The sequence below is a fragment of the Bombus bifarius genome, unplaced genomic scaffold, assembly GCF_011952205.1.
Source record: "Bombus bifarius isolate JDL3187 unplaced genomic scaffold, Bbif_JDL3187 scf7180000009825, whole genome shotgun sequence".
Lineage (NCBI taxonomy): Eukaryota > Metazoa > Arthropoda > Insecta > Hymenoptera > Apidae > Bombus > Bombus bifarius.
The window spans coordinates 630,366-644,864 of record NW_022885359.1 but is presented as its reverse complement, the minus strand read 5'-3'; the positions used below and the strand labels follow the sequence as shown (position 1 = coordinate 644,864).

At 43.2% G+C, this 14,499-nt stretch overlaps 1 protein-coding gene across 1 annotated transcript; it reads left to right on the top strand.

Annotated features, from left to right (window-relative positions):
• Window positions 1-13,427: 13,427 nt before the first annotated feature.
• Window positions 13,428-14,111, top strand: LOC117215830. Its single transcript, XM_033462328.1, has one exon. The coding sequence runs from the start codon at window positions 13,575-13,577 to the stop codon at window positions 14,061-14,063; it is 489 nt and encodes a 162-aa protein (XP_033318219.1). The 5' UTR covers window positions 13,428-13,574; the 3' UTR covers window positions 14,064-14,111.
• The last annotated feature ends 388 nt before the right edge of the window (window positions 14,112-14,499 follow it).

The following is a 14,499-nucleotide window of genomic DNA, read 5'->3' as shown; positions in this document are numbered from 1 at the left end:
GTACTGCTTGGGCATAGGAGGTTGAGGTGGAGATGAATTTGGTAGGACTGGGTGTTTGGTTGGTTGAGGGGGTTGGGGTAGTCGTGAATTTCGGCGGACTGGGTGTTTGGTTGGATACTTCTTTTGCTCTGAGCTTAGGGTACCTGTTCGTGTATAGTGTTTTATATGCTGGGCAGCCTTTGTAGTTGGCAGGATGGTCCCCTTGACAGTGGATGCATTTCGCTGGGGTTTCCGGTGATTTGGCGCACTGGTCAGTGGAGTGAGTGCCTGCGCGTTTAACGCAGCGGAAAGTATGGTTGCAGTATTTCTGCGTATGACCGTACCTTTGGCACCTTTTGCATTGCACTATTTCTTTTTTCACGAGCGGTGGTTCGATCTTTACTATCGCGTTCATTAGGCGACTGATGTTGTAGATTTCCTTATTGTTCGGCTTTTGTTTAATGTCTAGGAAGAATAAGGATAACGGGTCTTTCGAGACTCTATGCCTTATATTACTTACGTTGATGACTTCGTGGCCGAGTTTTGAGAGTTCGTATTTGAGTTCGTCTATGTCTGCTGAGTGGTGTATGTTTCGTAGGACCACCCGGAAAGGCCTTTCCTGTTTGAGTTGGTAGGTGTGGAAGTTGGCGTTCAGGGTCCTGAGTGTCTTGGTGAGTTTTCTGTAAGCTTCTGGGTTCGTCGGCAGTATTTTTACTCTATTGTTGCTTATCTTAAGGTTATATTCCTCCTTGCTGATATCTCTCTCTAGGGACCTGGTCATTGTCTGTATGTCAATGACGTCGTCCACAAATATTGGTGGGGGAGGGGGGATTCTCTGTGAGTGTTGGTTTGGTGGCGGTTCTACGATTTCCATGGCGTCGTTTGAGGATTCCAATACGGCTAATCTGTTGTGTGTGTTTATTTGCGTTGCTGTTTCTATTTTCCTTTTCTTTGTAGTATTAGCGTCGTTAGTGCGGAGAGTTCTGCTACATTTCTGCCACGGGGGGGGGGGTAGCACGGGGTAGCTGCGAGTCTGCTCCGGAGAGCCTGGTCGCGGTTGTTGGGCCATCATCGAGCTAGTTAATTCGGAATGAACAACTAGTCGTGAGGCTGTGAGGCTAGTATTCGGGTTGGGGTTAGGTGCGTGGGATTTTCTTCTCCCTAAAGGGTAAGGGACACTTAGCTGTGTTCTCTTTCGACGGTTGGGCGACACGTGTTGTTTTCGGACTACGCTGGGCACTAGAGACACGTCTGCACGCTTCGGCACTCCACAGCGAACTGGAGCGTGAGAAGTGTAAAAAGAATTGGTGTTGAGACAAAGGAGAAAGGCAGCCATCTTTGTGACGCGCGACGGTTTTACCGCCATGGTGTCCCTCGGGCGACTAATGAACTACTGTGTAGTGCTGGTAGTAGTAGTGGGAACTGCGTTATCGACGACGGGAAAATTTACCGACGGTGGGCATTTACCGGCGGTGGGAACTTACAGACGGCTATAGAAAACGGAATTAACTTTATCGACGGTGAGTACAGGGTAAAATTCACCTTTGTCGACGGTAGAGAAAAAACCGGCATCAGAAAACCGGCGCTGAGGGTGCTTCTCCAGCCACTCAGGACCCAAAAGCTGGAGGGTAGGAATCCTCCACCAGTAGAAGAGGAGCCCAGCTCTGTCCGCGACTTAAGAGCACAGGCAAAAGAAATAGAAAGAAACATGCTAGCCTTCTGTTTAGACCGAAATAAGAAGGTAAATAAAGAATAAACCGCAATTATTATGCGCTACTTTACAGACATGAGGGGTTATTGTGGAGGAGCTTTCCTTCCACAACAGTTACCTCAATGGTAAATTAGTGGGTAATTAATGGTAAATAATTGGGTAATAAGTGGGTAATTAGTGGTAAATTAATGGTAAATAAGTGGGAACGGCTTGGTCGTGGAAACGACGAAGCCGGAAGGCCTAAGGGCATTCACGGAGAACGCGAAGTTAAAGGAGGCTGAACTAAAAACCAGCACGCCTCAAAGGAGACTACCCCGTGTAATATTATACGACGTACCACGGGAAATCCCGGAAAAGGAACTATTGGTCTGCATCAGGAAGCAAAATCAGGACAGATTGACAGAAGAGGATGTTGCAGCCATTCGATTCTGCTTCAGAACTGGTCGCAAGGACTCTGAAGAAACCAGTTGGGTACTGGAAGTACCCCCCCCCCCCCAGGTAAGGGATAAATTAATATCTAACAAGGTATTTATTTCCTGAAATGCCTGTAAGGTTAGCGATTACATAGCCGTTAGCCGTTGTTTTAAATGCCAAGGATACGTCCACGTAGCAAAGTATTGTAGATTAAATTATGAAATCTGCGCACACTGCGCAGAAAGACCAGCAATACCGCGAGCACTTGCGGATATAATTTGAACATTTAACCGCTTACGGTGTAGTTATCAACCTCGCAAAATGTGAATTTGGCGTGAACGAAATCACATTTTTGGGATACACCGTAAACGAGAAGGGAATAAAGCCGCTAGCCGAACACGTCGACGCCATAGTTAAAGTACCGCTTCCCGCGACCGTTAAAACACTACGTACGTACTTCGGTATAATTAACTTCTACCGTCGTATCATACCGGGGGCTGCGAAAATTGTCCAACCCCTCAATGACCTGGTAAAAGGGGCGAAAAAGGGTAACGCGCCCATTGAGTGGTCGGAGCAATCCGAAACTAGTTTCCGCGTCTCGCTAACGCCGCGATGTTAGCGCATCCGATACCTGGCGCACCTGTTAGCCTCGCGGTAGACGCATCCGACTATGCAATAGGAGCGGTCCTCCAGCAACGCGTCAACGACTCTTGGCAGCCGTTAGGTTTCCTCACCAAATCTTGACCCTCACGCAGCGAAAGTATAGTGCGTACGATCGCGAACTACTCGCTATGTACACCGCGGTCAAGGAATTTCGACACACCATGGAAGGGAGAGATTTCATGATTTTTACTGACCACAAATCCCTTACGTATGCATTCAATCGAAGTCTCGACAGATGCTCCCCGCGACAATTCCGACACCTTTATTACATCGGACAATTCACCACCAACATCCGGTACATAAAGACGTTCTATAATAACGTATCCGACGCTCTGTCACGCATCGAAGCGATAGGGAAATCTGTGGATCACCAAACTCTCGCCGCCGCGCAAGAAAACGATGACGAATTACGCGACATCGTCAACACCAGTACATGCGCGTTACAGTTAAAGAAGATACGTTTTCCTGATCACGACGTAGAAATACATTGTACGACCGTGCGTACCGAAATGCTTGCAGCGCGACGTATTTAATTCGTTCTACGGACTTTCCCATCCTGGGATATGCACCACTCAAAACCTAGTGACGACGCGCTTCGTCTGGCCGCCCATAAACAAAAATTGCCGAACATGGACACGGCAATGCATCTCATGCAAACGATGCAAAGTCACAAGGCACATAGCATCACCAGTTGGAACGTTTGAAGCGTCAGCAGGTCGATTCAAGCACATACACATACACATACACATTATTGTGATGCAATATTCGCGAGGCTACCGATATTTTCTAACGTGTATTGACCCGAAGTGTATTGGCCCGAAGTCATTCTCATCGTCGATATGGAAGCGGCAACCGTTGCTTCGGCCCTCCTTTCTACGTGGATATCCTGTTTCGGCGTGCCTTTTAAAATAATTTCTGATCCAGGACGACAATTCGAATCAAAATTATTCGAGGAATTATGCCGGTTGCTCGGCGTCAATCATCTGCGCACGACTGCCTATCATCCCGCGTCCAGTGGGATGGTAGAGCGCCTACATTGACAACTCGAAGCGGCGATTAAGTGTCACTACACGAGCAATTGGGTCGAAATTTTGCCGATCGTTTTGTTAGGCATTCGAACCGCTACCAAGAAGGACCTCAATGCAACGGCGGCCGAAATGATTTACGGCATCGGTATACGATTGCCGGCAGAATTCTTTTTACCGACGAATCAACGGGCCAATTCGGAATACACGAACCGGCTAAAAGAACAGATGGGGAAAATCAGGCCACATCCAGTTACGCGACGTGGCGAAAAGAAAATCTTTGTTTTTCGCGAACTAGAATCATCGCCGTATGTATTCTTGCGCCATGGCGCGATTGGAGGCCCTTTACAGCCGCCTTACGACGGGCCGTTTAAAGTGGTCCGAACAGGCGAAAAGAATTACACGTTAAAGATAAATAATCGCGATGTAACGGTCTCCGTAAACCACTTAAAGCCCGCCTTTATCGTATCGGAGGACTTCGAACAAAGAACCGCTGATACTCGTAACGTGTTGTTTCCGGTGAAGCTTCGGTACAAACAAGACGCCGATCAAACGAACGCCCGCGATGAGAGCGATACAACCAACGACAACCAGACGAACGAAAAAAACACCCGGAATAGACACGTACGCGGCCAGGGCGTAGAGTCCGATTCTCCGATTGATTTTAGGCAGGTTTCGGCTAGGCTGTAGTAAACAATAGTCTTTGGAAACTGATTTAGAAAAGACATTTGTTGGGTCTGAAGGACCTTAGCAGGCAAGTGACTCGGGTTTATGACGGGTGCTTAAAGCTATTGAGAGTACGCCGTACGGAAGAGCGGACATCTGGTGTCCGTCTGGCCCGCGGTGTGTGACCTGGGCCAGGCAGAGAGTCGCCCGGCGTAACAAAGAGTCTTGAATAAATTTCGTCTGCACGAGTCGCGAGTCGAGACGTGTAAAGAAGCCGTTAGTCAAGTTAATAAACACACTATTAAATAAAACTTCTTGGGCACCCTACGCGTCCTACTACCTCACGTTACACTTAACCAATCGAAAGAAAATAGGCAAACTGTTCATTCCTACGAGCACTGTGCTCCGTGTACAGTAAAGTATTTGTTTTTTTTAGCTCTTGTATCTGATGATTAGCTTCGGAATTGTTCAAGTCATTCTGGTAAGACTTATAATAAAACAAATATTCCAAAGAGTCTCTTCACGAATCGATGAACGTTGTAATATATGTACTTGGATCGGTTCGAAAATTTCTGTTGTGATTTCTGTAAAATTATTCTATTGTAGCTATAGAGACACTTGCGTCAGGTTCAGAGAACGAATCAGACTGCGTGAAAACTTAATTCTTCGCGAGTAAATTCTCAGATCGACTCTTCTTCACCAAATTGTTCTTCGATTTTACATTCACTTCATCGGTGTTAATAGGTAGATCATTGGTTGACAATTCGCTCCAGTGAATTGATCAAATCAACAGACAAACAGGGTCTTCCTATGTTCTTTGTTATCGATGGTCTTTTGATAGTCAGTGTATAGTGCATAGTCAGTGTATTTCATCATCTTCCTCATGAACTTTACCAAGTCTTTCAATTGCGTACGCATCAGTTCGCAATATTTTTTGGTCTTTCCGTTTACTTGTCACCGTATCTCTGTAGCGATATCCCGTTCCGAAACTAGCTTCAGTCATTGTATGTAATCGACTTCCTTCTTCATCTCATTTTTCAGTGGCACAAGGTTGAGTACATAGCCTGTCATAGTTTTTCATGTGTACGATCTCGTCCGTGTGACATCAATCTCATTTCAACCATGAGATAGCGACCCCGAGCTTTGGACTCCTTTGGACACATCACTACCTTATCATCATAGCCTACACAGAAGCTATGACACACCCTTAGTCCACATCATAAATAAAGGCTTCGACTCCTGACCTCCGACGCATCATCGGCTACACAGAAGCTATGACACACCTTAGTCCACATCATAGATAAGACATCGACCCCCGACCTTCGGACACTTCTCCACATCATAACCTACACTTAGCCCCTCAACATCCTAAAACCAAAACGTATATAAACCGAAACTTCACCCAGGTCGGGCAGTTCTTGTTCTTCTTCTAGTTGCTGTACTCATACAACCCCTTTTCTCCAGTCCGGTGTTATTTTGTAAGTGTTAAGATTTATAATAAAGTTTTGTAATATCGTAAGGTAGTTTGAATTAGAAATCGGTTGAAAATAGAAAGACCGTGTACGTCGTCTTTCTGTGGTTCGTTTACATTTAAGAGTGCCTATGTGACTAAAGGCACGTAGTTGGTAGTTCTTACATAGGTATGAGGAAAACAATAGACAACATTAGAAGAAGGACGGTTTCGCTATCCAAGGCGGGACGACCGAAAGATCAGAGTGTGCGAGTCGAAAAGTGTGCGTGTTGCGAGAGTTAGAGCTAATCGAGTCGTCGAAGAGTAGAGTCGTTAGACACCGAAGAGTAGACTCGAGAGAATTGGTAGAGTTGTTAGAGAGAGAGAGTGTGTGTGTTAGATTCGTTGTGACGAGAGTGGCCAAATAACTGTAAAGTTATTTGATATAGATACGAGTATTGCATTTAGTTTCCGTTAAATAAATATCGTTTTCTGTCCAATTTATATTTGTATATTCAATTTAATATTAATAAATTGTAAGCAATCGGGAAAAATTTTCTATCTTTATTTTCCGATATTACAGTTTTATAAAGGAAGATTAGTAGTTGGGTCACGACTCAGCCTTCTTACTATAACCCAAGTATCAATTTTACGTGACATTTTGGCGATCCTGCCAGGATAGTGAAAATTGTTTGTTCGGAAACCAAAAGACATTCATCATCTACGGAAGATAGAATTATTTGGAACTACGGTCATTCGCGACAACGAAGTAACTATCAACGAAACCGGAAGAAACATTCATAAAGCATAAAGCATCTACGGACACTAGATCCCAGGATTGTGAAACATCGCTTCGTCTGGAAAACAAGGACATCCATTCCTACGGGAAGGACTAACTTGGACTACGGTCATCCTCGGCGACGAATTCTTAATCCACGAAACCAGAAGGCCTTTGGAACTGGAAGCATCTACGGAAGCTAACAAATCAAGGTAAACGCTGGATTCATTTTGCATATAGAGGCAGACTATCTAGCTTCGAACAAGACTCAGACAAAGAGTTAGAGACACTTAAAACGATGTCGAAAGATAAAGCAGGCACTGGTAGAAACAAACAAAGTATTGAGGTATCAAACCATCTACAAGAACAAATCACGCAAGTACAAAGACGCCTGGACCTTTTAGCCCAACAAACAAATGGAGAGAACAAGCAAAGGGTTAAGAAAATCGAAATATTGGGACGCACGGTAGCTAAAATAAAGGTAGGGCTGAACGATAACCGAGCCACGTTAATGACAGAAGACTTTGAATCAGTCCACGATGATACGCTTCGACGCACCCGGCCGTCTGCACCAGAGACAGAAAGCGATGACGATGACGTGCGAATGCAGCCAAGAAACACACGTGAACCTCTTCTGACAGCAGAAAAAGCTGTAAAACATATTCCGATACTAAACGGTGATGACGACATAGGTGTAGAGGATTTCATAGCAGATGTCAGAGCAATAAGAAACTTATGTTCGCAAAAGGCATTACTACTAAGGCCATTAAAAACCGAAAAAATAATAGGCCGAGCAACACAGTAAAACTATTACTGTCTTATATACATATTATATTATATCATAACACTATTATATTGCTTATTTATTATATTAGCTCTTAGCATTTAGCTAGTTAGTTAGTTGGTTGGTTGCTTCGGCTCGCACCATTAATTAACTCACGTTGAACACCCCCATAAACTCAACAAGAATACACTACTAATAATATACAGCATGAGAAAACTAAAAATTACAAATATGAAATATAAAGTATAAAATACGAACTCTGGTCGACCCGACTTTATTCATTCATAATAGGAACTCGCGTCGAGCCGATACATTCTCTCATACGCTGCTCGTAAGGTGGCGAGGCCACACATCGCCGCCGCGAACCACCTTACATGCGCATCGCGACCCGCTAGCCCATGCGTCCAGCTCTTCCTAGCCACACAATACGGCTTCGATCACCTACCCACGTGTGCGTCTTTACAAAATCTATTCTCGTTCTGACAATATCGTGCCATGCCACAAGTGCAATCTTGCTACCAGTACTAATTCAATTCATTATTAATATTCACTAAAACGCTCAATTAGCTATCTCTACGGTAAGTAACTAAAGCGTGTCCCGTAAAGTGTAACGTGTGCGTTCGTATACTCAATAATTGATTTATAACGCACAACCACACGTCCACCAGCAGCTCACTTTAATTTATAACATTTATTATTACAACCACAGCTCTATACAGCTATGGAAAGTTCACTGTTCCCAGCTGTACTTGTATAACAATCTATTAGAGGCACATAACCTACTAATGTCAAGCAGAAGCATAACTGAGTCAAGAATAGCTACCTCAGTAAAACTACTACATATTCTTATACATTGCCAATATATCCCACTAAAAACAAGGTATGTATCCAACATGCTTCAACACCCGATAAACTATCTGAAATAAATAAATAAGGTATTTATTTCCGGATAACCTCTGACCCATCATGTGTCACCGTTGCGGCAAAGAATATTCCTACCCCAACGCTTATATATCTTCCCCATCAGATCAACACTGTTCTCTCCGAACTCCGGTAATAAGCTCCATCATACTATCTCAATGGTCAACTGCTTTAAATAATATATCCACCTTTATAACCTATATCCTAACATACGTGAAGAGTTAAAAGCCTAATTCGATAGTCAATAACTATATAAAATCCATAGTACTATTTCCCTAATCATCTACTATAAAATAATAACTAGTCCCCATACCTAATCCATAGTCCATCCTTATAGTAAAATAGTGAAATAAAGTAAAATAAACTAAACTCTATAGTACTATCCTGGAGGCCACTTGCTAAAATAATATAAAATCCACTTCATAAAGTAATCATTTGATACCCACTTTCAACATCAAAGCCTCATTCGCCTAACACTACGCGAGCATCAACTTAGTTCTCCCTACCTCTAGATGTAAGTACCTCCATCTTATATGCCTATAAATAGAGAGTATATCACACCTAAAGCAACATAGAAAAATATGTGACAAATTTAAAAGCCTCCTTCACAAGACAATTACTAGTAATATACATCCATCGTACTAACCCAGCAGTCAATTAATATAGATAATATACTAATACATAGCTAAGTAAACTAACTCCATAGTGCTTTCTGATTTCCAATTGTTAAAATAATATACATAATATAAGATCCACTTCCCAAAGTAATCATTTGTTACGTACTTTTAGGTATCGTAACCTCCTTCGCCTAACACTACACAATCGTCAATTAGTTCTCTCTACCTCTTAAAAATAAGTACGTCCCTCCAAAAAGCTTATAGTAAACAAAAAAATAAATAATAAAACAAATAATAATAAATAAAATTAAATACACATAAAAGTGGTTAATAGTTATAATGACATATAATCACTATACCTAATTCAAAGTCACTGTTTATAATAAAATAACCTAATACATAAATAAAATAAACTATACTCCTTTGTACTATCTTAATGGTCAATTATTAAAATATATATGGTACAAAATTTACTTCACAAAGTGTTCATTCGATATCTACTTTCAATAATGAAACCTTCACCTAGAGCACGCAATCATCAACTAGTTCTCTTACCTCTTAAAAGTAAGTACGCCCCTTCTTATATGCTTATAATAAAATAAACACCTAAACGTGCATAAATAACTACCTAAATAAGTAAACGACATACTCATTTTATTCTTACTTGTAGGTAACAACTCATCAACATACGAGCACCAAGCAGGTATTAACATTAAAATTCCTTCACTGAAACTATCAAGAGCTGCAGAAAGAACACAACTACATCCCTATCACGGCAACTGTCTGTCATTATAAATAATAATATTAATCACAATGAGCATATCACGTGGCTAGCTGCAAGCTTATCTCACTAGTCACCTACTGTTATAAAATAAGGTAAAATTCATAGTACATATACAGTATCAATCAACCCACACAATCAGAATAATCAACATAATAATCACCCTGTGCCTACTTCCAGGTATCAATATAACAAACCCCTCTGACACTCTCGCCCTATGCGAGCATCGATTCCACTATCTCTCACCTAAGCATAAGTAAGTACATACCTACTATAAAACTATATTAATAAATAAATGAATAAATATCTAGCATAACAACACTGTAATATCATACTTGACTCAATAGCTCCTGTAATAGTCAATTGCTTAAATTAAAAATCTTTTATTAAAACTTGCAGAGAGTTGCAGGAAGGATAAGAACTACGTAATAATATCTGACGGATCACCAACCAGATGTATCCTACGAGCAATATCCCTATCACGGCAATATTATAGTTGTAATTATAATTAGCAATACGAAATATAAAACATATAACATACCTACCTTTTAAATGGAAACCTAACCTATACCATTCATCATACATCCTATAATACTGTACTTATAATTGAATTACAAATTTCTATCCATTATCTTAGCATTAAGACTTACATACTAATTAATAACTCAGCACTGTTAACACCCATATTTATTAAATAATTACTTCCATATTTAAAATTTAACACATATCCTATCAACTTTCATACAAGTATTAGAATAATTATAACTTAATGCACTTATCTATCGAGTTAAATCATAACGTCCATTCCGCATCTAAATTACTCCTCCTTTTCATTTTTCATCCTAAAACATTCACAATTACCCCTCAGTCACTTATAATCTAATCACCTCAGTGTAACGCACCAAGATACCACGTTACCACATATTACATCTATCACTCCTACTTAAGAGTATAAAACTCCTCTTAGTAAATTAACTATAATAAAATTACATTACATTTATGCATCAAAAAAATTTATACATCGAATTACTAACTAAACCATCCATACTAAAAATCTTGTTATACAAGTATCAGCTACAACAGGACTATAAAATATTCCTTCAAATTTCAGTTAACATAATTACACCTTGGGCTTACTTATGCAACTTAATTACGCCGACACGCCAATTTATACATCAACTGCTCTTGCAATCACAAAAAAGTTCGCTTTATCAAGTGATTCCCAAATTAACGTTTGTTTACGCTAGATACATAACCGCCTATAACCTAACTTCAAACTTTTTAATTTCCACCATTCATTAGTGGTTATAGGCGACTAATTGTCTCCTCCACATCACGAGCATATGCCACTGTCAACTTACTGTCCACTAAACAGTCTATTGTTAGTTATTTAATATATTTATCCCAAATTGTCCCTCCTCATCTGTCATAACGACATCATATATTACTTATTTGTCTTATATCTGCCCTCCACTTTCATTTCACTGCTTTAACACATTAATAATAGTAGTCTTTACGTCACACGTCACCCTTAATTCTCAATAATTATTTTCGGGAGCGCGCCACAAACACGTCCGCACACGTCAACGTCTCGAGCCGAACAACCTAACTATGAAACCTTAGGTACTATGAAATTTGAGGAAAAATTGAAGAGTTCGGACAAGGAGGGTTGGTCCAACTGAAGTAGCAGTGCCTGTGAGAAAAGGTGTAATAGAATTCGAGCTCACCTCTACATATTTATGGAGGTAAAGGACACACCTAAACCTGAAACGGCGCCCGCGGGTGATGCCCGCGTCCCTTCGAGGGGAGAACGTGCACGGTTGCCACCAAGGGAAGGTCAAGGAGTGGGATGAAGATGTGCTTCGGGCGGCCGCAACAGCAGCTGCCTGGAGTTGGGAGGCATCGACGACGACGACGGAAAGAGGAGTGGAGGAGGAGGCCGACAACCTCAGACGAGTCGTGATTGCAATATGCGAGGCTTCCATGCCGCAAACCATGCTGGGCACCGGACGAAGCAGAGCCGTGTATTGGTGAATTCCCGACATCGCGGAGCGAAGGACGAGATGCGCTCGCGCCCGTACACGGTACCAGAGGTTCCGCCGCAGACGACCCCGCGACACCGGAGAAGTCTCCCTGTGCTACCGGGCGTACCGCGAGCTACGGCGCTCGCTGCAAAAGGAGATCAAGATCGCCAAGGACCGTGCATGTTCGGACCTGGTCGAAGCAGTCGAGTACGGCTCATGGGGAAGGCCATAGAGGACGGTGATGCGAAAACTTCGCGCGAAGGACTTCCCGGCTACGACGGAGATGGAGCCGGCACTGCTACTGAAGGTTTAATCGCTGCAAGTCAACAAGCGACTTATTTATTTATTTAATCTTAGTCCGTGCCTTTCGGCTTTGGGCGACTTCCTGATTACATCTCTTATATTGCCTTTACTTATTTCTAACGCTTATCCTTCTTTGCCTTCTATCCTCTAACCTCATCTTTCTTTTCCTTACTCTTTTCCCTTCTTGGCCCGTTCCCCAGTTCCTTTCTCTCTCCTTTATACATTCCTTCACTAATTCCTTCTTCGATTCCAAGGCTTTCTCCTCATACCTTACTGCTCTTTTCAGTGCCTTTTTTCTAATTTCCTCTATCTTGCACTCTTCTCTCAGGATCTAGTTTGGCGTTGTTGTGTCTAAGCCTAGCAACCATCTCACGTATCTCCATTTTACCCTGTCCAGTCTCTCCTTTATGTTCCATCCCCACACCTCAGCTCCATACAGCGCTACACTCTCTACCAGTAACATCCTCATTCTCTTCTTGTAGTCCCTTTTAAATATCCTTTCTCCTACGCTCCATGTCTTAGCAAGCGACTTAAAACAACGGTTAAGAAAACTGCGATGGCTGAACCAAAGCAGCCCTCGTACGCGGAAAAAGTAAAGAGCGGAAAAGTAAAGTAGCAAGGTCGGGCAGATAACAGTAAAACCACGTAACAGTAAAAAAAAAACAGTAAAAAATCTGCGCACACTACGCAGAAAGCGAGCACAGCACGAGAGCGCGCACAAGCAAGGACAAAAATGCCAGCTGCGTAAACTGCAGGAAGGCAGGGAAGAAGGGGGATCATGCGGCCTCCAACGTAAACTGCCCAATGTACAAAACGGAGTTGGAAGCGACAGTTGCAAGAACAAACTATGAGTAAAGGAACAAATGAAAACAGAAGAGGACATAGGAGAAAAGGAGGAATAAGGATCTTGCAGCATAACATGCAGCGATCCAAAACCGTTCCCTACGAAATCAGGACGCAGATGAGAACTGATGGCGACGAAATCTTGCTGATGCAAGAGCCACACAGTATCGACGGAAAGACACCTGTACTCAGAACAGGAGTCGCGATCGCCCGTCGAGGATCGAAATACTGTCAATGGCGGGAGTAGGCGTGAAATCAGAACACATAACGCCACTCGAAGTCGCCGGACTCTGTACAACGCATTGCGTATATGTGCAGATAAGTGACGGAGAAACGGAATTTCACATGATGAGCCACTACTGTCTGCCGACCGAAGACATCGGAGTCGGCATCGAACAACTGGATAAAGTACTGAGGAGGAGAAGGAGGCACGAAAACCATCATTGGCCTAGACTCAAACGTAAAATCACCGTTGTGGTGTAGCAAGAGCATTGACGACAGAGGAGAAGCTCTGGAGGCCGTTATAGCATAATACGGCCTCCACGTCCTTAACCAACCAGACATACAACTGCATACATCAAGACAACTTGAGGGCGATTGAACATAGACGTAACCATGGCGAGTCCAGAGCCAGTACCACTCGTGAAAGAATGGAGAGTTCACGAGGACGGAACCTCCAGTAACCACAGGATACTGGAGACGCGCCTGGATTTCGAGGAAAGAAGTACCACGCCGCAGCTTCAGGAAAAAAGGTACAACACGCAAATTGCCAACTGGGAGGTGTTCCAAAGAGTTGTCATGGAGGAGAAAGAGGCACTCCGAGAGACAACCCTCCAGCAGGCTGAGGACGCCGAACGAATGGCCGAACAAATGCAGGCAGTCCTGATAAGAGCCTGCGATGCGGCCATTACAAAGAAAAAATGGCATAGGTCAGTACCATGGTGGACGCCCGAGCTCACACGAGCAAAGAGGAACACCTACCGGGCAAGAAGAAGATACCAAGGGGTTAAGGACCTCGCAACGAGGGAAGAAGAGAAGCTGCGGTATAGGGAAACCAGAAAAGAGTACATGAAAATGATCACGAGAGCCAAGGTCCAGAGCTGACAGAAATTCGTAACAAAGGAGGGTAACAAAGAACCCTGGGGTATCGCATATAGAACGGTCACGGGTAAACTCAGGAGAGAAGAGACAGTATCGACCCTACGGACGCCACAAAGGGATACTTCCAACTGGCGAACGACCGCAACGGCGATGTTGTCCGCCCTCCTACCCGACGACCAAGAAGAAACAGATACGCCGGAGCACGCAGAGATCAGGCGTAGCACGACAACCCCTCCGAATGTCGAAGACACCTCAGAGTTTCGGCTTGAAGAACTCAGCGGCGCTGTGAAACGGCTGAAGAAGGGGAAATTGTCCTGGTCACGACCTAATCGAAGCGGAGACAATACAACGCGCCTGGAGGGGGGATCCATCAAGATCTCCTTAGGCTTATGAATGGCTGCCTCACCTGGGGGGTCTTCCCGAGAAGATGGAAAGTGGG